At 40.4% G+C, this 24,440-nt stretch overlaps 2 protein-coding genes across 11 annotated transcripts in view; one reads left to right on the forward strand and one right to left on the reverse strand.

Moving 5' to 3' along the window:
- Positions 1 to 12,350: 12,350 nt before the first annotated feature.
- On the reverse strand, positions 12,351 to 21,994 carry FAM72A (family with sequence similarity 72 member A). Of its 2 annotated transcripts, none has more exons than XM_023591809.3 (4): positions 21,745 to 21,994; positions 19,724 to 19,801; positions 16,177 to 16,262; positions 12,351 to 12,534 (listed from the first exon to the last, which is right to left on the reverse strand). In XM_023591809.3, the coding sequence occupies exons 1-4, from the start codon at positions 21,894 to 21,896 to the stop codon at positions 12,440 to 12,442; spliced, it is 411 nt and encodes a 136-aa protein (XP_023447577.1). In that variant the 5' UTR covers positions 21,897 to 21,994; the 3' UTR covers positions 12,351 to 12,439. The 2 variants fall into 2 exon arrangements, with proteins under 2 accessions (XP_023447577.1, XP_023447574.1); XM_023591806.3 differs by having other exon boundaries at positions 16,177 to 16,301.
- A 1,378-nt stretch (positions 21,995 to 23,372) lies between these two features.
- Positions 23,373 to 24,440, forward strand: part of SRGAP2 (SLIT-ROBO Rho GTPase activating protein 2) — a 261,250-nt gene continuing 260,182 nt past the window's right edge. For 5 of the 9 annotated variants that reach the window (XR_011645545.1, XM_058275104.2, XM_071207696.1 and 2 more), the window contains exon 1: positions 23,373 to 23,540. The gene's annotated coding sequence lies outside the window, so the exon portion shown is untranslated. The remainder of the gene's footprint in view (positions 23,541 to 24,440) is intronic. The other 4 variants (XR_011645544.1, XM_058275107.2, XM_058275109.2 and 1 more) reach the window with 3 other exon arrangements.

A 24,440-nucleotide genomic window follows, 5' to 3' on the forward strand; every position in this document is an offset into this window, starting at 1 on the left:
TTGGTTACCATAGAAATGTCCACACTCTCCTGCCACAGTATGTAGTGTAACCACTCTCACACTCACACCTAGTCTGAAAATTTCTTTAGAGTCTCTAGAAAAATTTCCCCTTCATGTTCCTGCTCAAAGTCACCAAGAATAGTCTCTTCAAAGAGGTCGTGTTTTATCTAAAGACAGCAAGATCATTCTGCAAAAAAAATTTTCTAAGGTGAGAAATTACTAAGGGCCTATCTAGTGTTCTTAGATCAAAGGAGAAGAGAAAATAATAGGAAGAAGACAAAGAAATTAATATCTCAATAAATTATCCTGCCACAAGAGTCACAGCCATGAAAAACAGAATAATTTTGGATTTGAAACTCACCTCCTTCATCAAGTTTCCCTCTGCAAGTGTCTAGACTCACAGAGTTCCAGAATGATGACTGTAATAAATAAATAAAACCACGTCTTCCATTGGTAGCAGATTTGGACTGAGACCTGAGACAGTTAACACCTCCAGTTTGAATGTAAAGAAAGACAGAGCACTCACTGCATAAGGAACAAAGACCTGAGGTGAAAATAAGGATAGTTCCCCTCATATCTCAAAAGTCCTCAAATAAGAATCAGTCCAGTTTCTGACCCCTGCTCAGTTAACCAATAATTATGTACAAAAAGGAAGACATGATTGGAACCTAAGGAGGGAAGTGTTGGAATCCAAGGGTTTGAAATAAAAAAGAACCTGCTTAAATAGAAACCAGGCTGATACTAGTTTGGGTTGGCTATGACAGGCAGGAAAAGGGAGATGTATGATCTCAGTACAGGATCTTTTGATAGGAGCATGGGTAAGAGGTCTGCCCCAATGAAAGCAGAAGGAAATGTGTACTGGGAGCCAAACCATAGGGAAATAATCCAAGATAGGTGTGCCCCCGTGTTTAGTAATCGTGTCCAGCTCAGTAAATCTGAGTTTCTTTATTCCTTGGGCTACTGTTCATTACAATGAATAGGGAACATTTGATCTGAAGCAGTTTCAGAAACCCAGTCCCCACTCCTTTCACCCCTCCCCCCCCCGCCCCCCCCCCCAGCCTTTGTCTGCGTTTTGGAGAGGAAAGGCAGTAGCTATAGCACTGTTATTTGCCTGTGAGTGCGCCTGGCTGGCTAATTCCTGGTCCTTTGCTCCACCTAGTGGATTTCTGAGCTGCAGCATAAGAAGGGTGTACTTTTACTGGTAAAATTTGTACGGTCGGTTTTTATTGACCTTACCCTGCTCCACCATCATCTGTCCTTGTTCACACTGGGTGAGCACTTCATTTCAATTAGAACCAAATGTGTACATGTGAGTCAGCAGAATCCAATTCTCTCTTCTTAATACGTAAATAACATTATATGATCAGGAGACTCATATCAGCCGAGAAATGCACATTCCACTCACAATTTTATCCTCTTATGACCAAACTCAATCAGACCATTTAACTAAAATAATGGTCTACCTATTGCTGACACTTCAGAGACTCCGTTGAGCAATAACTGGTTGAGTATTCATAGGACTCTTCTTCAGGAAGTCTCATTCAATTATAAGAACAGATGAAGGAACATAGCAAAGCACGTCAAGCTAAGTACAGAGGGATTCAGAGCTGTCTCTTACATGAAATCCATATGTGGAGATAAAGATTAGTAGCAGTGTAGGTTTAAGGCATTACAATATACAAAAAGAAATTCAACAATCTATATTTATTTGCTAGCCTGCCATGCCCCTGTCAGTCACCAGCCTTTAAATCAATAGAATCATTATTCTTTATTCCTTACCTGTATTTGACACTAAATTACCTGTGGCAAATGAATAAGCAGCACTCTGTGTGGATGAAATTAACCCATAGGGTGCTAGAGTTGTAAGGGATCTTAGAAAACATATTTGTTCAATCCCCTTGTTTTGAAATAAGATGTCCAAGGTCACAGAAAGCTGGTGATGTGTTTCACCCTTTTAGCTTACCTGTCGATACATCAAGTTTTTATCAGAATCTGCTGCCCATTTCAAAGATAGTGACAGAATCAGCCAGTGATGGTGTTTAGACCCAAAACTTTGTTGGAAAGAATTTTCTCTGGAGATAATATGTCCAAGTTTAGGCCCTTCTTAAATATTTGTTAATGGAAACATGTACTAAATAGGAAAATTAACTGCTGGCTCAACGCCAGTGAGAAGATCGATACCCAGTTGAAAAGCAAGGTAGGTGACTTGACCTCTTGTTGGACTGATAGGATCCATCACACCCCCAGACAGGCCCTTGGTGGTGGTGAAGGTTTGGTTCTGGTTGGAGGACTGCCTCTGTCCCACTGAGAATGATTTCGCCAAAACGACTGAATCATCGGTGGGCCAGAAGCTCAGGTTCCTGTGAGCAGGGAGGGGGCTGGGGGGACCAGAGCCTGAGTAATCCTTCACAGTGGGTGTGGAGACATTATAATAGTAAGAAATGGTTGATTATAGTGCATGACACAAGTAATTGCTAGAGATCCCCAAACAGTTATTGCCTAGGATTATGGAGATCTGATCTAATGTCAGACAGAAAGCCCAGTTTCAAATCTGCAGCAGAGACCTTTGAAACGTGTCCAAGAGTAATTGGCATTTACTGGGGGTTTCCTCCTGACAGCCTGCATGTTACTCAAATGTGGCCACTCTCACAGCCAAACTCAGCGTGTAGATGCGATGCATTCCCCCCAGCGTGGGACATGACACCCGGGGATGAGCCTCCCTGGCACCGAGGGATCACTACCACATACCAGCTGAAGAAGCAACTAGAAAATGACCTTGAATTAAAGATTCAATGTGGAACAGCAGAATATACCTGTCTACATATAATGACATGACTGCGGGAAGCTCTTTGACCTAATGTAAGGGGGAAATGGAAAGGAGAAATGAGATTATAAGACTGTGTGTCTCTAAAAAAGAGTCTGGAGGTTGTCAGAAGGAATACCCCTATGTACAACTAAACAGAGTCTAAGAGACAGATAAGGTAGATACAACCCCAGGTATTGGTTCTTTTGAGGGATAAAGAGACCCACGGGTTCTATGGTCATGGCAGAAGGGGTTCACTGCCATGACAGATAGCCCTTCTTTGGAGCTGGTGTTTCTGCGTGATGGAAATGGACTCAGAGGGGATCTCTTTTCACAAGACTTGCATGCTACTTTATTGGAATTGTAGTCGGTGCTGGGTTTAAGGTATATGTAGGGGATTTGAATCTCTGGACTGATAATATGACACCCAGGCCCAGAGCCTCAACAGACTTCAGCTCCTACACTTTGATTTATTGGACTTACTCCACTCAGCTAACATGGAGTTGAAGAAGGTCAACCACCACAACATGGAGCCTAGAGTGTCTACAACTGGAAGCGGGAGGAGTGCATCCAGTACCCATATGGAATCTAAGCCCTCACTTGACATAGATGTGCAATGGACACAACCAATCCAATGTCCACAGAGAAAATGTGGAATGGGTGTGGGAACGGTAGCCATGGTGGCTGCTGGGTGTGGGGAACGGGAGGAAGAGATGAGATGTAGAGGCGTTTTCGGGACCTGGTGTTGTCCTGGATAGTGCTTCACGGACAATTACGGGACATTATAGATCCCCCCAGGGCCCCCTGGATGGAACGTGAGAGAGTCTGGGCTATGATGTGGACCATTGACTATGGGGTGCAGTGATGCTCAGAGATGAACTTACCAGGTGCAATGGATGTGTCATGATGATGGGAGAGAGTGTTGCTGTGGGGGGAGTGGGGGGCGGGGGCGGTGGGGTTGAATGGGACCTCATATTTTTCATAATGTAATTTAAAAAAAAAAAAAAATAATTTTTTAAAAAAAGAGTAATTGGCATTTAATCAATGCCATCATTATTACAGCACATGGCTCCTACAGCTTCAGACCACCTTGCAACCACTGAACTCTAAAAGGGAGGATATTTCTGTGTAATATATATTTTTAAGGAGGTACCAGGGATTGAACCAAAGACCTCATACACGGGAAGCAGGTGCTCAAACCACTGAACTATACCCACTCCTTTGTGTAATTTTACATCATCAACATTTGAATCATGGACTCAGACTAGGTCTGAAGGAAAATATCTTCACATTTGGATATTTGAGAAATATGGTAAGAATTCAAAATGATGGAATAAACAGTGATGGGCATTTCCCCTTTAGAGAGGCCTAATCAGCATTACTTTTGACAGACAGGAAAGTAAAAGCTAGAGCAGGCTACTAAGCATTTGCTTTTCATCTAATCTTCCTTAAAGATGGGGGCAACTATTGACTGCTCACCACTTCTGAGATATGGAAGGAGCACGTGCTGTTTATAATTAAGGGACAAAAAAATGTTGACCTTTGCTTTTGGTTGTGCTTCAAAAATTGTTACCATTGGACATCAAACTGGTATTTAAAGGAGAATGTACCTCCCATGAAGGGTGACATTATTTTTAGGCCTATATTCTTTCTCCTTTTCCTAGATGGAATTCATAGTTCACTTTCATCACCCGTAAAGAAAAGAAAAAGGCCTCAATCCTCCCTTAGCATCTTACAAAAGTTTTTCCTGCAAAGTGGTTGAGAGGAAGCAGGAAGAAAGAAAAGTATCACGGGATTTAAGGACCCATTCACTGGTTTCTTAGATTATAGTAGACTAGTCATTGTTTTTCAGAAGGTATTCCCAAACCATGACATCATAATTACCTACAGAGCTCCATGACAACGCAGATGGATGGGTCTCCATATTAAATTGGAATCGGAATCCAGTCTGTGTGCTGAAAAAGTGCCTTCACAGATTCCTATAGAAAATGTGTTTTACTCATCTTCCCTACATTTAAACACTGCTGTGTGCCAGTCTCTTCTTATCTACCTTTATTCTATAGGCAACCTTATCAAGTCTTATTCCTTTAAATGACTTTTATATGCAGGTAGTCCTTCAATTCATATCTGCAACCCACATCTCTTCTCCTAAACTGCAGAATCCTATATCCCACTGCCTGATTGATGTCTACTAAGTATATTCAAAAGAAACTATTTTTCTCCCAGAACTTGTTCTTGCTCTGTTCTCCACCTCAGTAAATGGTACTACAATTCACCACAAACCCCTGGTGTCATCCTTGAGTCCACCTTTGACATCCTCCTCATTTTCTCTCATATCTGAGTCCTGTCACCTCTACTTTCAAAATATGTCCCCAAACCTCCTCCTACCTGTACCGTACTAATCAGTGCCACAAACATCTCTTCTTTAAGCTACTGCAGAAGCCTCCTGTTGGTCTCTGTGCATGTCTTCTGTATCATTTGGGTTCAGTTGGAGGTAACAGAAGCCATTTTAGCTGTTTGAATCAGAAAGGGATTTAATACAGCTGTGGTAGATTTTTCCTAAGGATGCTACAACCATCTTTCCCATCATGCATACCTTTTTTGCCATGTGACTTTGCAACCCCTCCCATCAAGAGATGCAGTCTATTTTCCTTCCCCTTGAATCTGGTCCTGACACCTTGCTTGCTTTGACCAATAGAGTGTAACAGAAGTGACGTCATGTGACTTCCAGATCTACCCTTAAGAGGCCTCACATCTTCCATTTTCACCCTCTTTGAAGGCAGCCGTCATATAAAGTAGCTCAGACTAGATTACTGAACGAGACCACATAGAGGAGAAAAGTCTCAGTCTTTAAGGCATCCTTGCCAAGACCCCATGCATGTGAGTGAGGCTGCCTAGGCCTTCTAGGTTAGCACAGCTGACCACTGAATGCAAGCACATAGGTGAGCCCAGCTGTGACCAGCAGAAGATTTACCCAGACAACCTGCAGAGTTGTGGGAAATAATAGTAAGTGCTGTATTATCCCACTAAATTTTGGAAGTATTCACTGCACAGAAACAGATAACTGAAACTTAAGTGAATTTAGGGCTTGCAAAACTGTTGGAGGGCTGGAGGGGCAGACTCTAGGCTAGGCTTTCAAGAATGACTCCCAGAATAATCTTGCAAACCTAACCTGCCAACAGAATTGCTTCTTCTACCATAATCTAGAAGCTAAAGATCACAAAGCCATTAAGCAGTTTCTAGCTCCTGAAATATGCTACCTTAGCCATGATCTGGACATCAGTAAGTCATTACAAGATCTGTTGGCTCCAGAGCCATAATGCAGAGCCATTTACATTAGCAAAATGTAAATTTAAATTTAATGTGCTTGCACCATCTTTTCCCTAGTCAGTTCTGAATTCAAGACTTGTGCAAGAGCATATGACTGGGTAAAAGCAAATTATGTGTGAACCCCTAGCTGCAAGGGAGTCTGGTAAATGTAATTTTTAGTTTTTTAGCCCATACTCTGCTGGAAGGATATTTTTTAAAAAAATCTATTTTATCACTGGCATATCCCAGCATCTAAAATATTGCCTAGAAAATAATTGATGCTCATGAAATATTTGTTAAATGATTGAACTAAAGTTTGATAAAGGAAAGGCATAATTTAGAGATGATTGTTTCTAATTTGCCCAGAGTAAGACATTTTGTATGCCTAAAACTCTCTTTCTGTCAGAAATGCCATAATTCTGCTTTATGAATATGTCCTGGGGTATGAAGAATGATTTAGGATTGAAGATATTTTCAGTCAAGTATTTGCCATCTTTACGATCACTGTATAACTAGCCCAGGCCAAACACTTTGGGTCTGTTTTCCATAATACATTTTCACTAGAAAAGATGAATTTGGAAATGGATGGGGAAAAGCTCTTGAAGGGCAAACTCTTAGATCATTCCTGCTTCCTGTGGGTTTGGCTACCATCTCTTTTTTGACGACTTGTTCTTCAGGATACCAACAGCTTGACTTCTCTGGGTAACATCACACAAAGGAAATTAGCTAAATTAGCTCAGTATGTCTTCTCCTGAATTCCGTCTGTAGCTCAATGTTTTAAGGTATTTGTGAACAATTCTACAGAGAAATTTTGATAAGACAAGGCAGTGTTCCAATATCTGAGAATATTTCTCCCAAAGAACCCTTTTTTAAAATACCACTGAACAGCCTGGAAATCCACCCACGCATGAGCAATCTCCTGCAATATACAGAAAGCCTTTCAGGTGTCACAGCCATAATAGCGGGTGGTTCTTTTGGATAGGAAAATTATGGCAAAGATAGAGAGATAAAAAGAAAACTGTTTTGATATTCTGGGTATAGCTTTCTCCTTGTGAGTCATTCCCATATGCCTACTCTTACCATGGGCCCCTTCCCAGAGGAAGTGGGTTGTGTGAATGGAAGTGTAGAGATACATTCTGGTAGGCAGACGTCATTGGTGCCCATAAAAGGCAGATCCAATTAATCTTTAAATATTTATCAACCGACTCTTCTATAGGTCTCAGTAGGCAAAACTTGAGCATGCACCTGATACCCATTTTTCCTCTCCTCATAATAAACACATAATCCTGTTATGAAGATTAATTAATGTCCATTTAAGGCAAGGCTGCTTCTGAAATTTCATTTAAGTGAATTTTAAATACAAGCTTATAAAGAAGGCTTAGACTAGAGCAATTTGCAAAAGGTGGGCATTTAGTTTACTTTTTAATTATGAAAGATTTCAGACATACACGTAAATAAGAAGTGTTTATTCTTCAGTGAACTCTTTTCAAAGTTTTATTATTATTTTTAAAAATTTATTTCTCTCCCCTTTCCCCTGGTTGTCTGTTCTCTGTGTCCATTCGCTGCGCGCTCCTCCGCGTCTGCTGGTATGCTCAGTGGCAACAGGAATCTGCCTCTTTCTTGCTGTGTCACCTCCCCATGTGTGCGACACCACTCCTGGATGGGCTGCGCTCCCCTCGCCTGGAGCAGCTCTCCCGGCAGGGTGCACTCCCTGCGCGTGCGGCTCCCCGCACGCGGGGGCACCCTGCATGGGCTGGCACTCCTTGGGCGCATCAGCGCTGCGCGTGAGCCAGCTCCGCTACACAGGTCAGGAGGCGCTGGATATTGAACCCTGGACCACCCATGCGCTAGGCAGATGCTCCATTAGTTGAGCCATGTTCACCTCCCCTTCAGTGAACTTTTGTTGCTTGTAAGATAAATATCTGGGTAATAATAATAATAATAAAAAGATTTTATTTCCGAAAAGTGCAGCAAAGCTGGAAATGAAGAGTTGTGCATATTTTCTCTCCCATCATAGGGAATAAGACTATCATTCTTGTCATTTACAGGTATAGCAAGGCTCCCTTACTGAAAAGGGAAATGCCATTCTCCCCATCTCAGTTTAAAATGAAACTCAACTAATGTCTAATAAAGGATAAGGAAAGATATATACAGGATGTTTGCTAATGGAAAGCTTGAACTAATTTGAAAAGAGGACAGCTACATTAAAAAATAAAAAGGCAGACTGTCATTAAGCTAATTAATTTGGCCTATTCAAATCTTACAGCCGTGGCATTTATCAGCTGTGTGACCATGGGCAAATTCTTTAACTTCTCTATGTTACTGTTTCCTGATCTGTATAACAAGGATAATAATAGGACTTATCTCTTAGGATTGTTAAATGTAAAGCACTTAGCACAGTGCTTGGCATACAGTAAACCCTCAATAAATGTTAAGCTCATTTTTTCCTTCCCTTCAACTAGAATGTTAGCTTCACATGAGAACAGGGACTTTGTGTTATTTAGTTCTGTATCTTCAGCATCTGCTTTGCTCATAGTAGGCACTCAATACATATTTGTTGCCTGGATTAATTAATGAAAGTGGCTGGGCTTTGGGTTAAAAGTCAAAACCGATTTAACCTAAGTTTTATAGTTGTTGAGCGAAAATAGACCTCAATTTAGAGTTGCTTAAGGAGTAAGAACCCTAAACTAAGAGCAGAAGAACCAGCTTCAAGTTTAGATTTTTTTTTTCACCTCTCTGGGTGATGGAAGTAAGGTTTTCTTTCTGAATTTACAAACGGGGAATGTTACCTTCCAAGTTTATTATGGGGATTAAAATGTATATGAACATTCATAATACACTAAAAAATAATATACAAACCCATGATATATGAATTTTTATCTCAGTGGGTTTGTCCATTGGACAACAATACAATGATTCTTTGAGAGTCTTGGAAGAAAGAACCTTTAGCTAAAGATTTAAGTACTAAAAATATTCAACCCCAGAGGTACCACAGACATAGACTAATTTTTTCCATCTGTGCAGTTTAGGGTAGATTTGGCATACACTCAACACCAGGCAAGAAAGAAACTATGGTTTAGGCTGCTTTAAAAAAAAAGACTTTTTTTTAAAGGCAGAAAAGGAAACTCTTTCCTTTTAAAAGTATGAAAGTTGAAGTAGGGAAAGCCTACCTGGAGTAATTCACCCCTGAAGCAAGGTTATTTGATCCACATCCTTTCCTCCCTTTTCCACTCCCCATTTGTGTTCTAATTAGTTGTTTTACATAACATGGTTTGTAGATCATGGTCACTTCCTCTCACCAAAGGAAAATGGTACAGGTTATCCTTAATCAGGCATTTTTAACTCAGATTTTAAAAAAGCAGCCCTTTCTCTCTCTTGATTACTAAAATTTAAAGACCAGGTTTTCAAAACAAACAAAACAACCAAACAAAAAAAGATTAGGCCCCATCCAAGATCCCTCAATAGAGCCTGAATTTGAGGTTTGAGGTTGAGAAATTGGTTTGAATGAAGCAAAAAAAAAAAAAAAAAAAGAAAAGAAAAGAAGGTAAGTAGCAGAAAAAGCCAAGGCAGGTAAACTGATGACTCACTGCTTGATCTTCAGGAATGACAAATTGGAAAAGTGGGGAAAAGGTTGTACCCTACTGCAGACCAGATGTTCACGAAAGACAAGAAATTCGGGGAAGTTAAAAACCTGTATGTGTTCTTAAGGTAAAGGCAATAAATACAATTTCCATGGTAATGTTAAGTATATCAAAGAAAGGACATTAAGAAAACTAAACTTAATGGAACCATCAGAGCTATCACACTAAATTTGATTTTATTCTTCTGCTTAAAACTTCAACAACTCTACATTGCTACAAGATCAAGTCTAAACTCCTTACAATGGCAAAGAATATGCTCATAGTGTGGTCTCAACACTTCTGTTTAGCTTCACCTAAGTAATTCTTATTACATATCTTAGAATGTACTACAGGGACCACTTACAATTTCTCAAGTATGCCATAAACTTTTTTTCCCAGATACTAGCATTTCCTGAAGCACCTTTCATCTTGGTTTACACCAAATGATTCTGTCAATGTCCACAAGGTCACCATAGCAGTTTGATATAGTTATGAGTTCCAAAAATAGATACTGGATTATGTTTGTAAATTGGTCTGTACCTGGGCATGATTAAATTATGATTAGGGCTTTACTGGGCCATGTCAGTAAGGTGTTGAGTCTCTGCCCCTTGTTTAGTGGGGACTCATAGATAAAAGACACGGCAAAGGACAGAGTTGGAGATTTTGATGGTGGAGTTCTGATTTGGAGTTTGATGCTGGAATCTTGAGCTGGAGCCCTGGGAAGTAAGCACACAGAGGAAAGAGAAGAAAGCCCTGGGAAGAGAGGAGCTGAGCCAGGAGGAGAACACAGAGGAATAGAGACAGCTCCTTAGACACGGCAGAAACCCTGGGGAGAAAGAGTTGTTTGCCTGATAGTCTACAGCTGGCCTTGTGGAGAGAGGCAAAGCCTAGAAACCCTCATAGTCTACAGCTGACCTTTTGGAGAAAACAGAGGACCTGAGCCCAGAGAGAAGCAAGACCTGTGAAGACAGGAACCCAGGAAGCCTGAACCCTCACAGCCGTCGGCAGCCATCTTACTCTAACAAGTGAAAATAGACTTTGGTGAGGTAAGTAACTTATGCTTTATGGCCTGGTATCTGTAAGCTCCTACCCCAAATAAATACCCTTTATAAAAACCCACCAAGTTCTGGTATTTTGCATCAGCACCCCTTTGGCCAATACAGTCACTACTATAAGAACCAGAATGAGTTTGTTCACCTTTGAAATCAGTACCCTATACCCTCATCTAGTGTACACAAATATAGTTAGTTACCCAGCATGTATCATACTGGTTTCATGTCTTGATGTGGTCAAGGGGTATAGCAGAAAGGTTAAGAGCAGGACCTCTGGGGTCAGTCTGAGTTTGAATCTGGCCACACTTGTTACCAGTTATGTGACTTTGGACAAATTACTTAACCTCTCTGTGCCTTACCTGTTCTATCAATAAAAAAGGAAAAATAATGATATCTATCTCATAGGTTTGTTGTGTGGAGCAAGTGAATTAAATGTCTAAAGCACTTAGAACAGTATCTGGTGTATGGTAAGCATTCAATAAATGTTAGCTTTTATGGTCTATTCTTTACACATATTACTATCTCTATTTTTTAGGTTAAAAAAAAGTGGGTATAAGAAAAAAAATAAAGGAAGGCTGGTTATTTTTAGAACAAAGTTTATTTACAAAACTGCAATTTAGTCTGCTTTGGTTTCACTATTGACAAAATACCTACAGTTGAGATATTAGCTAAAGACATACACTGATTTTAGCTTTGCATAAAACTAGAATCCAACACTATTCCAGTTTCCTATTCCTTTATGGCCTTGAAAGCAGCTTAAAAAGAAAACCAAACAAAAAATTCTTTTTAATGTACAATGGCTTAAGGAAACCACTTTTTAAATTTTTTCTGTTTAAGGGCTGGGACTGAGCCTACTCATCTAAAATATACTATTTACAGAGGAAGTCCAAGGGGGATGGGATAACGTACCAATAAAGAATGAGAGTTTAGATTATCTGGCTTTCATAATAAAATATCCATAATGGATTTAGAAGAATGGGAATAAATAATATCAGTAAACAATATATATTGATAATTTTCTGACCAACTCATTTATCTAACATCATGCTGAGGAATCAATAGGATTCCTCCATATATTTTAAAGTTTTAATTTATTCTATCTGCTGATTCACAAGGTCTTGCTCTACAGTAAAGTAATCACCTATATAACATATGACAACCAGTATCCATAGAAACCTAAAAGGCTATTTTCTAAATCTCCTGTTAAGACTCAGTTGAGTGTGATAAATGCACGGTTGATATATGTGTGGGTAGTAGCAGCTCATGATTCAGGAATGTAAAATTAATGGTATCTGACATCAAGTTGTAAGGAAAGCTCCCCCACATTAGGAGGTAGTGGAGTGACACGTGAAAGAATCTCCCATCTGAATTTAAAACACATTTAAACTGCGGTGGGGGGTGGGAGGAGTTAGTGGTAGTGGGTAGAGTGATGGGGGAGAGGAAGAAAGAGAAGTAGAAGAGAACTAAACTGGTTCAAATTACACTGAGGTAATTAATTTGAGATAGCAAATAAATAAATCAACAAATGCCCTATTTTTGCTTTCCAGCAACAAAAAAATCACTGAAAATCCACAGTAACAATTTTAAAGTTGATCCATTAATACATATTTTAAATAAGAAAAAGTTTGCATATTATGTTTATTATAACTCCCCATTCATCTAATACACTCTTCCGCTGAGATGTCTAACATGTCTTCATCTGTACCTTCTTCTATATCTGGCAAGTTGCCCCAAAGAAGGAAGTTTACACCTGAAAATAAAATATCAAAAAACTATTTAGTGCTGCTTATATATATATATATATATAATAGTTGCTATACTGTTGTAACTCAGAACATATAACGGATATAGGAAACTTTATATATTAATATTCAGATATTAAGCTATAGTTGTTAGCAGTAAAGAAAAGCTATTAAAGAATGAACCTGAAGTAAAATTATCTAATATTAACTTTGCATTCATCTAGGACATAAAAATTATTTAAACTGTTTAAGCCAGGGCTTGAATTTTAGAATCTTAGAACTCAAAAGGATCTCAGAAGTCCATTTACTCAAACTCTATCCCCATCTACTTTGTCATAATCAGTCTACACTGATAACTTTCTATTTATTTTAATGATTTTTAAGAATAAAGATCACACAAGATTCTTTTAGATTAAGCGCCTCTTTGGAGAATGTAGGAAGTAGGTTTTGAATAAGTCTCTTCATCTCCTTAGTAAGCATGGAAGTAGCTAGTGTCTTTTCTTTTCTGATTAAAAAAAAAAACCAAGGTCTTGGAGCCAGTTATGTTATGATCTGCAATCCTTGATAAAGGTGGGTTTCTGTATAGAGTCATGGAAGGTTGTGAGATAGAGCTGTAAACTTTAGGATCAGATTGTAGCAGTCAATATAATAAACAAAATAATTATCTAAAACCTTACAGAGAAGGTACAGTCAGGTTTCATATTGAAAAATCCAACATAGATATATAGCAAAAGTCCAAATATGTGCTACTAGGATAATGAGATGGTTTATTCCAGGTAGATACTAAATTATAACCTGAAAGCACTAAATTTAAAAAAAAAAATCCTATTATTAATTGACCTGTAGGAGAGCTAATTAAGTTTAAAAAGGAACAAAAGCAAATCTCAAGCCGTCCAGGTACAAGGATGATCCCACAATTCTGGATACCCATACCATACTTGGAGATGGCAGCAGCATGGTGGAATACAATGAGGCAGGATTTGAAGATTTGGTTTGAATCCAGTTTCCATTACTACTAGTACACGATGGCTTTTTTGACTACTGTTATTGTAAATGTATTTAACCACAGACAATATTTTGTGTATTTTAAATTTTAGCAAAATGGTATCATACTATATGGATCTTTACTAATTTGCATTTTTATTCAGCATTATGTTTTTTAGATTTACCTATGTTGGTATGTGCAGATTTAGCTCATTTAGGACATTTAAAAAATTTCTGTAGGGTATATTCCACTGTGTAAAGAAAAAAATGTTGCAAATACAGCCCACCACTATCCCTTCCTTTTTTAAAAATTTATTGAAGTATATCACTCATACATAAACATACATAAACAGTAAGTGAATAATAATGGTTGTGAACTTTATCCCTTCCTTTTAAATGCCCATTTTGCACAGCTGCCCAAGGAGACATGTACAAGGATGTGCACAGCTGCATTGCTGAAATAGTGGAAGCAATCAACTATCTCTCTTTGCTGACAGAGATTGGAATCTAATCATGCAGGCATTAGCATCTATTTGATGCTGGTGGGCTATAGATTTTTAGCATATTATTTTCCAAAATTTTTGCATGTTTTATTTTATTATTTAAAATAAAACTTTTCCCCCGAGAATGAATGGTGTTCTACTTTGGCAATATGGCATCAAAGAGCAGACAGGATAGTAAGGAATTAACAGGCCAAAATCTACGGGAAAATTAGAACCCATAAAAGTAAATGGAAAGCTGAAGTCACTTGCCTTTGAGGCATGCAAAGGGGATATAAGCTGAGGTTTTCCAAGCCTCCTCATGAAAGGTTTTGGGAACTCAGGCCTGCATGTGGAGGCTAGCCTAGAACATAGACCTCTTGGGGTCCTTTTCACAGTTTAAACATTCTAGAACATTTTAAGGCTTGTTTATATATTCCTTTGATACCACAGATTCAGATGATTCAAGAACAGTTCCCATGCCATTACAAACCCTCTTTTATATTAACCATCTAGAAAAATCTCGCTTTAAGTCACAATATTAGGGTTAAAAAGGAGCGGTTTTATATTCTTGGAATCAGTGGTCAGAGACATGAAGCAGCAAACCACAATTGGTTCAAAGGAGAAAAAATAAACTAAGAGATTGAATCTGACAGAAGCAGCACCTTCCTTTCTCTGTTAAGAAGGGAGGAAGGAAATCCTGTGATACATCTGTTTCTCATGGATTAGATTCAATGCAAATGGAAGAATGCCGGGCTTTTATCTTTGAAAAATTGACAAATATTAAAAAGTAAATCAAAATTGAAAAATCTCCACCCTGTGTTTTGAATTCTATGAAGCAGGAAAAATAGTATCAAAGCAGAAACTTCCCTTTTTGTGTCCCAAGAGCAATACAAATATAAAACTGGAGACCTAAATTAGGAACCTATATCCCACTTAGAGGAGTTCAGATAAGCCCTTGCTTGAAAACAGCCTTCTTAACTTATGGGAGTCTTAAATTAAGACCCCCAAATGATGGGTTGACAGCCATAGTTGAAACCCAGGTGATTAAAAAAATATCATAGTCTATAAAAAAACCAAGCATAATTGGAGGGTTTAAAGACCTTGACCACCTGGCTTGCAGTTCATGATCTTTTGGTCAGTGAAGGCAAATCATACTTAAAAAAAAAAAAAAAAAGAATATATTTTTAAGTTCTGAAGAAGTCTAAAAAAATGCATTTAAAAAACCTGAAAGTTATTTTACTAGAATGAAATTTTTAAAAGATCCATGGAACTGTTTAACAGTGAAATTCTAAGTTAAACCAGACTGTAGTTAATAGAACCACTGTAAAAATGTGCTTTCATCAATTGTAACAAATATTCCATACCATTGCAAGGTGTTAATAATAGGGTGGTCTATGGAATCCTGTATTTTATGCATGGCTAATTTAATTTTTAAAAATTCCCTAAAAAACAAACAAACCAAAACCTGAGAGTGTTACTACCAACTTATATTTTCAAATTCTTTAAATTCAACCAGTCTATTGTGTAAATATATATCAGACATTGAAAACATGTGCCCTATAACAATAGTGTATGGACCTTCACAATATAAAATGTATTACGTAATATCTTGAAGGATTGCTGGTATATTTTCTTGCTAAAATAATGAGTACAAGATATTGGTGTTAAATATTTCCCTTGACTAAAATTTTATAAATTATTATATAGCTGTCAAATGTCTATTTTGATCTTTTACCACATCATTAAATGGAGAGGTTTCCTAGTCCTCTTCCTCCACCCCAGGTCCCTCCCATCCCCTTCTCTCTCTATCACACACATAACCCACACACGTCCACATACATAATTAAGACACTCTCAAATCTAAAATCTTCAAAAATTCTCTGCAGTCAGAATATGTATCAAGGTAGCAGTTTAGAGCAGTTAAAATATTCTAAAAGACAAGAAATTCAGTCATCTTTGAGCCCTTAAATACAATGATGAACACAGAAATGGCAATGAATTTTGGCTAACAGTCTTCATATGCAGATGTTTGAGGAAAAAAGATTGAAATTTGAAATTTTCACTCTAGCTGTTTCTATCCAGCTAAGACGTTCTCAGAGGAAATCATGAAATAATCTATTGGGAGTGTCACTCAGGTATCAACATAAAAATGTTAGAGGAATGTCTGTGTCAAGTGTTTCTTACCTGTGGAATCTAGTCGGTTAATATCATAGACTGCCTGGCTGTGAAACATCCAGAAGTGTCCATTGTTGCAGGAGAGAAGGCAGGAACTGCATGGAACAATCACATGATAACCAACAATATTCCCACTTTAAAAAAAAAAAATGTTATTAGATGCCATGTAATATCTGGCCATATAAACAATTTTATGTGCTAATGTAAATAGATAGTCCATATCATTTAGACCTCATGGCCTCCTAATAACCTTCATTGCTGGGATCTTTGGGGTGGGAATTACTCTGATAATGTTTTCAGTTTTATCATCAAGTAGGAAATTAAAGTTAAGTGAAATAATACTGATATATTTTCTCACATTTCTTTGCTTGTATTACTATATGCATTCTCCCTTCAGAAGATAGCTTCTAGATGCCATAAGGTTGTGATATGCTCTACAGACAAAATATATTAAACTCAGACCTGTGGGTACAAATTTTTTGCTATTTCCAGGACTGTGGCAAGTTGGGTTCTTACATGTTCTAGTTCCATGCCAGCACCTAAAAACTGTTTCAACAGATGGAGGAGTAGGAAGACAGCATGAGTCCCTGTAAACCAAACATAAGCTGGCTGCTCTAATTTTAATTTCTGTGTTTTTGAAGGAATTCAGAAATAAAACATACCCACAGCCTCTAAAGAAAGTTGCAAAAGTTTTCACTGTCTTAATACTATCCAGCAGATAAAAAGTACCTCATTGTTTCACAAATTGTTCTACTACTTGGTACCATATTAAAGAGAGTTAATATACAGGGAATGCTTTAGTTAATGCCTTTTTTTTTTTTTTTTTTTGCAACATGAACTTTTTAAAATGGCAATGTGAACTGTTTATGCTGTAAAAATTCCTATTATAGCTTGGTCCCACCCTGTGTGATGTGGGAGTCAGCCATTCATTTTTTTAAAGGTTATTTTTTAAAAATATATTTTTATTACAGAAGTTGTGAACTTACAAAACAATCATGCACATGTATTGAATTCTCATACAATACCTCTTCACCAACACACCACACGGTTGTGGAACATTTGTTACAGATTATGGGTTAATATCAGACTATTACCACTGACTATGGTCCATAGCGTACACTTGGAATAATTTTTCCATATCCCCCCCCATTACTTACACTGTACATCTTTGGCATTGATGCAAGACTATTACAGTATTGCTGTTAACTATTGCCAATTGATTGCATTCAGAGTATTTTTCCCATAGTCATTAATTTTTGTGAGGTCCTGTAAAGAGTATTATAAAAGGTACCAGCCCAACTCTAATCATAATCTGTTTGAAGGACAAACAAATGAAAGCAAAAGTTGTTCTCGGCTTAGGATTGACAGTTAGTTATTAAGACTGTATTGCAAAAGTAAATTTCATGGTTAAATTACCATCTATATTCATTCATGCAACTAATGTTTATTGAGCACCTACTATGTGCTAGGTACTGTTCTAAGTGTGAGAGATAGAACAGTGGACAAAACAAAGTCCTTGTTCTTATGGAGCTAGCATTCTAGAAAGGGATGCAAGAGATCCTTTTGCTCCCTTGTTAAGTATCCTTCAGTGTCTTTCTATTAGCCAAAAACAAAAACAAAAACAAAATTCCATACCAAGGTCTAAATCTGTGTTCCCTACAAAAGTAGCCACTAACCACATGTGGCTATTGAACACTTGAAATGTCGCAGGCCTGAATTGCTGTGTGAAAACATAAATCGGATTTCAGAGATTAAGAACATAAAATAATGGAAACATTTCACCAATAATTTTTCAGGTTGGTCACATGTTGAAATAGTTTGGATATATTCAGAAAGATAAAATATACAAATATTAATTTCACCTGTTTCTTTTTAAAGTGTGGTTACTAGAAAATCTCTAATTACATATGTGGCTTGCATTATATTTCTATGGGACAACATTGCTCTAGAGTATCCGGTCTCTGACATTGCTGACCAACTTTTACTACTCTGCCTCTATGCTCACAATGTCTCAGTTACATTGGCCATCACCTTTTTATTCTTTAAACATGTTAAGCTTCTTTTTTGGGTTCTTTTTATTTTTTTATACTTTTTTCTTGGGTTCTTTGTATCTGTTGTTCCTTCTGCCTAGAACATTCTTCCTCTGGCTCCTCACCCTTCAGCAATCAACTCCAATGTTCCCTCCTCATGAGATGTCCCTGACCATGCTATCTAAAATAGTCCTTGTCCACTCCCCTGTCTCCAAACCTCTATTATTCTCTATCATTTATTTTTTTAAAGATTTCTTTCTTTCTCCCCCCTTTCCCCCCTAGTTGTCTGCTCTCTGTGCCCATTTGCTGTGTTCTTCTGTGACCACTTCTGTCCTTATCAGTGCCACCGGGAATCCGTGTTTCTTTTTGTTGCGTCATCTTGTTGTGTCAGCTCTCCATGTGTGCGGTGCCATTCTTGGGCAGCCTGTACTTTTCATTTGCGCTGGGTGGCTCTCCTTACTGGGAGCACTCCTTGCACGTGGGGCTCCCCTATGTGGGGGACACCCCTGGGTGGCAGGACACTCCTTGCGTGCATCAGCACTGCGTGTGGGCCAGCTCCACACAGGTCAAGGAGGCCCAGGGTTTGAACTGTGGACCTCCCATGTGGTAGGCAGACACTCTAACCATTGGGCCAAGTCTGTTTCCCTCTATCATTTATTATTATTATTTCCTTTGGAGTGCTTTCTACCATTTTAAATACCTTATTTACTTAACAATCTTACTGATTGTCTTTCCACTAGAATATTATGTACAAAGGCCAGTGACTTTGTCTTGATTACTGCCCTATTTCCAGTTCCAATCAGTGTGACTAGCACATAAATATAGCTTGAATAAGTGAACGAATGGTTTGAATAAGTGAATGAATGAATGAACATCATGAAATTAAATAGATATTAGCACATAAAAAGAATCTGCTAATTTAAATTATTAGGATTATATTTTATAATCCAAGTCCCATTTAAATAAGAAAATCCCAACTTTCTTCTCTCTAAAATGGGAATAATACCACTCAGTCTGCCCATCTCTTAAACGACAATAACAGCTCTCATCTGTGTTAAATTTATCAAGACTTTTAACATTCATAATTCATTTGATCTTTACAGCAATTCTATATATGGGTAAATACAAAAGGTATTTTAATTTCTAGTTTAAAATAAGGAAACAAAGGCTTAGAGGTACAAGGAATTTTATCCAAGATTACATAGAAAGTAAGAGTAGGGCCTGGGCTCAAACCTGTAAATCCAATTCCACCTCTCCCACCCCCCAAAACTATATTGCCTTTATTTTGAATTTGAAGCACAAAGCACACATTTACGAATGCATTTTGAAAAAACTGTAAAATCATATACAAATGTAAAGTACCACAAAACCATTTTTCATAGTTTTAAGTAACAAATGGTTTTTTAATGGCTCATTGCATGGGTTATAACCAGTGCTTGATGCAGCCCATTGAACCTTTCTCCGTGCTTTGGCATCAACATCCATCTCCCAAACCCAGGGCTAGGTAAAATATTGTCACAAATTACCATTTTAAGCATGCGATGTCCTTCAGTTTACACTTGCAGATTTCAGTGAAATAGCATCTTCCAATGAAGTCCACTGTACTGGAAAAGAAAAAGTATAGAAATAGACAAATGTACTTTTGATTGTGATTTAGCAAATTTTGTAGACCTAAAAAACTAAGAGACTCAAAGAACTATAGTATATTTTGGAAGATTCAGTTAGTATTTGTGAGCTCACTAGAAATATCTGAAAAGCTTTCCATTTAAAATATCTTTTTTTTTTTTTTTAAAGATTTATTTATTTATTTAATTTCCCCCCCTCCCCTGGTTGTCTGTTCTTGGTGTCTATTTGCTGCCTCTTGTTTCTTTGTCCGCTTCTGTTGTTGTCAGCGGCACGGGAAGTGTGGGTGGTGCCATTCCTGGGCAGGCTGCACTTTCTTTTCACGCTGGGCGGCTTTCCTCACGGGCACACTCCTTGCGCGTGGGGCTTCCCCACGCGGGGGACACCTTTGCGTGGCAGGGCACTCCTTGCGCGCATCAGCACTGCGCATGGCCAGCTCCACACGAGTCAAGGAAGCCCGGGGTTTGAACCGCGGACCTCCCATGTGGTAGATGGACGCCCTAACCACTGGGCCAAAGTCCGTTTCCCTAAAATATCTTTTGTGTTTATTAATTCACACGTATCTAAAGCACAATAATCCATCACGATAAAAACTCCTACAAAGGAGAGTTGATAGGAAGGACCTCATACTATTATATTCTCATTCTAGACTCTGCCTCTAACTTATAAAAATTCACCTATTCTAGCTATCTTTATGACTGCCTTATTGCTTACCAAACCCATTGCAAAGATGAATGGGTTAATATTTTAAGTGTGTGTATGTGTGCTACTAAAATGAAAAAGAACTAGACAATAAATTGTAGAAACTTTACAACAGTAGGTTTTATATTTATTGTCTAGTGCTTTTTCTTTTTTTGCAACATACACATGCATATGCAAAATAGTAATCCATTCATCTTTGCAATAGATAGAGGCTTTGGCTTGCTGTTAGGCACGACTACACTTAAACCAATTCAAACAAAGTAGGAAGAGTACACAGTTTTAATTGGGTACAATTTAACGATTTTTAAAATTCTTATTATCATGAAACTCATTTTTTAAAGTATAAGTGGCTATTAGCTTGCTTCTTCTGGTTCCATAACCAAAAACTTGGAGAACAGCTGTCCACTCAGTATATTGGCTACTTACCCTTTCATGTCAATGGTAAGGTTTCAATAAAAAGTTAGATCTTGAAAATCATGCAAAGCACATATGTATATGTAGACTAGGGAAAGAGAAACCACCTTTCAAAGTTAGAAAAAGGTACATTTAAGCAAATTTTTATGGCCTCTACCTCCAAAAGTGGGTAGTGGTTGAAAACAGATTTTTACAAGACTTTAATTAGGTGCACAATGTATACTATCCAAAATAGGCTTGAAGGGATGTAAGGGTTATTTTAGGGTTAAATCTCTATTTCATCCCATAAGAATCTATGTAAGTCTCCCTTTCTGTTCAAGAAGTTTGGAAAAAAGAATATTGAATTAGATGGACGTGGATCCGATTCAGCATGCCAATTGCAATTAATGGTAGAAAACAATAGTTTCTGGTGTAAAACTTTATGGATTAAAAACAAAAAACTTTAATGACTTCTCTCTAGCAGCATAGAAACTCTTGCCTGACTTTCCCTAGAGAATAGGTCATGGACTTGATCCAGTGAGATGGGATGGTTGGGCCAGGCACAGTGCCAGAGATCCAACTTCAGGGATGCGTGGTCACATGACTATAATTGAACTATAAGATTACATCAGGATAGGCCACTTTGGCTAAACCACAGACTTTGTCCAGACAGTCTGCCCACTTAGTTATACACCAAGGGGATCATCAGACAGTTGGGAGTGGCTGGAACACCAAAATGATAAACCCCTTGTTGACTCCCAGAGGTTCAAGCCATACAATTTTCCCATTTAGTTAAAAGCTACCGTCGCCCGCTACTAGCATGACTTACTTGGTAGGAGGGATGTCTGTAGAGAAAAGGTCTATTTCAGTATCAGCCAGCAAAACAGCCTTCATTCCCCTAGAGCTGAGCACTTGTTTACAGAATTTGCAGCACAGGATGGACACGCACCGGTCCTCAAAACTACAGCTGCTAGTAGACATGGCGTCTCAGGAAGGATGAGGTGGGGGATTTTGAAAAGGAAACAAGAGCAGGACCCTGCCTAGTTTGATTCCCTCAGGCTGAAAATCAAGTTGTGAGGCCTCGAGCGTTTCTAAGCCCTAAAATTGGAAAGGAAATGAGTTCTTTTCTGTTTTCCCGGTAGGAGGGTAAAAGTAATATTTAGTGAGTAGGTACAGAGGAGAAGCAGCAAATTTGGCTTTCCTTTTAACTTCAAAGGAAGGGAGTAGAATCTGAAGTGGGGAGAAGGCAAACTGCAAAGGGCTTCAGGATTGCTTTACAGTTCGCCTTCTCCCTACTCAGAAGGGCTCCTGTGCTCCCTAGCGCCCACCCCTTCAGCAATTCCCTTAGCTCCCCTAGGACTAGCTTTCCTTCAAAAAGCTTCTCTCTTAAGCCATCCCCTTTCCCGGCACTAAGCTCCTCCCTCGGAGTTCTCCAATTCCTCTCTCCAACCTCGGATTAAACGTTCCTACCCACGCCTCCTCTTTGGAAATCTTTCTTCCCTTCCCAGGATTCAGAAATTCCCTCAGCTTTCTCCACCGGTACGATCCTCGATTCTCCCCAGTCCTTCTTTCCTCTCCCGCGATCCGCCTCCGCTGTGCTCGTCCGCGGGTCCCTGTCTTCCCTTCTCGCCCGGCAGGCCCGACCTCCAGTGCGCTCGCCCTCGCGTCCTTCCTCCCTACCCCTTTCCCTGCGCCCGGCGCAGTCCCCTCAGCTTTCCCCGGAGCGGCCACTCGAGTGCGTGCGCGGCGTTGGAGGGGCGGGGGAGAAGTCGCTTTGGGGGCTCGGTAGGTGCTGTGGTCTCTATCACAGAGCACGTCGTTTTTTGCTCCCTCTTCCGCTTTCTCTGCCTTTCCAACCCGCTGTCAGTTTGAATTACCAACGCCGCGCACAGATTGGGAGAACTAAAGTTCGTCCATGTCCCGTATTGGAAGGTTCTGGGGCCTTCCCTGACGAAATCTTAGTGGCCTAGAGACTGCAAGCCCCGCCCCAGTAACGGTGCCGAGATCAGTTTGGCTCTTTGGTTGGCCAAGCTTGGTTCCGCCTCTGATCTTATTGGTCGGCTCCCGGAGGTTCAGACAAATCCCTACTCCCGCCCCTGTGAAACTGACAAGCCACGCCCTTCACACTTCTGGTTGGAAGACGTTCTACATTCCCCATCGGTCTCTACTCTCTATTGGCTAAAATTGTCCGCAACGCCCTATATCTCTTCCCCGGTCCAATTGGTCGCGCCTTTTCTCAAGAGTTTGTGTTTGGTTGTTGGTTCCATCTTAATCCCGCCCATCGATTCTACTTTGGGTTCGACAATCTGAGGAGGAGCTTATTCTGTGACCACGCCTGGGCAGAGCTGATCCCGCCTCCCGGTTTCTCCAGCTCCTCCTCCTCATTCCAGGCCTCTCGGGATCAGCCATTCCTATTGGCTATAAGCCCCATCGGTCGGTAGAAAACGGGCGGTGATTGGCAAAGGGGTGGGTTCTGCTTCCCGGCGGGGTCCTGCGGAGTTGGCGGAGCCTCCTCTGGAGACCGGGGGACCGAACTGCGTAGAAGCGGGTGGCGGGGAAGAGAGGGAGGAGAGCTCAGAGTGGGAAGCGGAGCCGGGGGCCTGGGACCCGACGCGTCAGAGCCAGGTAAAGGCTCCTTCCCTCTAACATTTCTTCTTCCAGTCGGCCGAGCCGGAGTCCTGACTGAACAAATACGGGTTGGGGCGGGAAGGAGAGGGCGCCGAGGCTGCTTGAGGCATCGCCTTAGCGGTGCCACCCGGAATCCCTCAGATTCCCGCCCCTCACCCCCCCGCCCTCTCAGACCCTCCCCAAATCTCCCAGTACAGCCCATAATACTTCTCAGGGCTGCGGCTCTCTCCGCCCTTCAGCGCACAGCCTGGGATTCTGCCCTTGCTCACACGCCGCTGCGCGGCGCGCTCCCGGCCCTCTCCCCAATTTCTTCCGCACACTGGCAGCCTTGGTCCACCTTTCGGCAGCCGTCGTGGGCATTCGCGTCCCAAGTCCTGACAGACAACCGAGTCACAGCCTCGGACCCGGGATGAGTGTTCCGCACCGCTTCCGGGGGTCAACTCCCCCTGCCCCAGCTCCCGGTCCGGTCCCGAAGAGCTTCTGCTTATCCTCTCCGGTCCGCATACCCACATCCCGGTTCCCACAGTTGCTGATATCCTTGTGGTTCATGTCACATCGCAGTCCAGCCCCCTCAAGCTAATCCTCCTCTCAACTTCAAAGCGTGTACTGATGCTCCAGTGATCCCCCGGCCTCGGGACCCCACCTCGCCCTCCCCCTCCCCCAGCTTCCTGCCCGCCTGAGCCGCGCCGCCTCGGCTCCCTCTGCGGCTCCCCGCGCGGCCCTTCCTCCGCCGTGGGACTTGGGAGACATTAGCAGGAGCGTCCTCCCGGCGGAGAGGGCAAGGGGCTTGGGAGGACGGAGGGTCTCGGCCGCGGCGCGTCGAGGGGTGAGACGCCCGGCTCTGCGCTGCCGCGGGCTCTCACGTCTCCCAGGCCTTGGCTGAGGCGGGATCTCCTC

This window comes from Dasypus novemcinctus, chromosome 13, assembly GCF_030445035.2.
Source record: "Dasypus novemcinctus isolate mDasNov1 chromosome 13, mDasNov1.1.hap2, whole genome shotgun sequence".
NCBI lineage: Eukaryota > Metazoa > Chordata > Mammalia > Cingulata > Dasypodidae > Dasypus > Dasypus novemcinctus.

Coding starts and splice junctions, on each gene's coding strand:
- FAM72A (XM_023591806.3), bottom strand. CDS start 21,896: ATGTCTACTAGCAGCTGTAGTTTTGAGGACCGGTGCGTGTCCATCCTG. Junction 19,802..21,744: donor ACAGACATCCCTCCTACCAA/GTAAGTCATGCT, acceptor TTTCTTTTCCAG/TACAGTGGACTTCATTGGAA. Junction 16,302..19,723: donor GACATCGCATGCTTAAAATG/GTAATTTGTGAC, acceptor TTTTTTTTAAAG/TGGGAATATTGTTGGTTATC.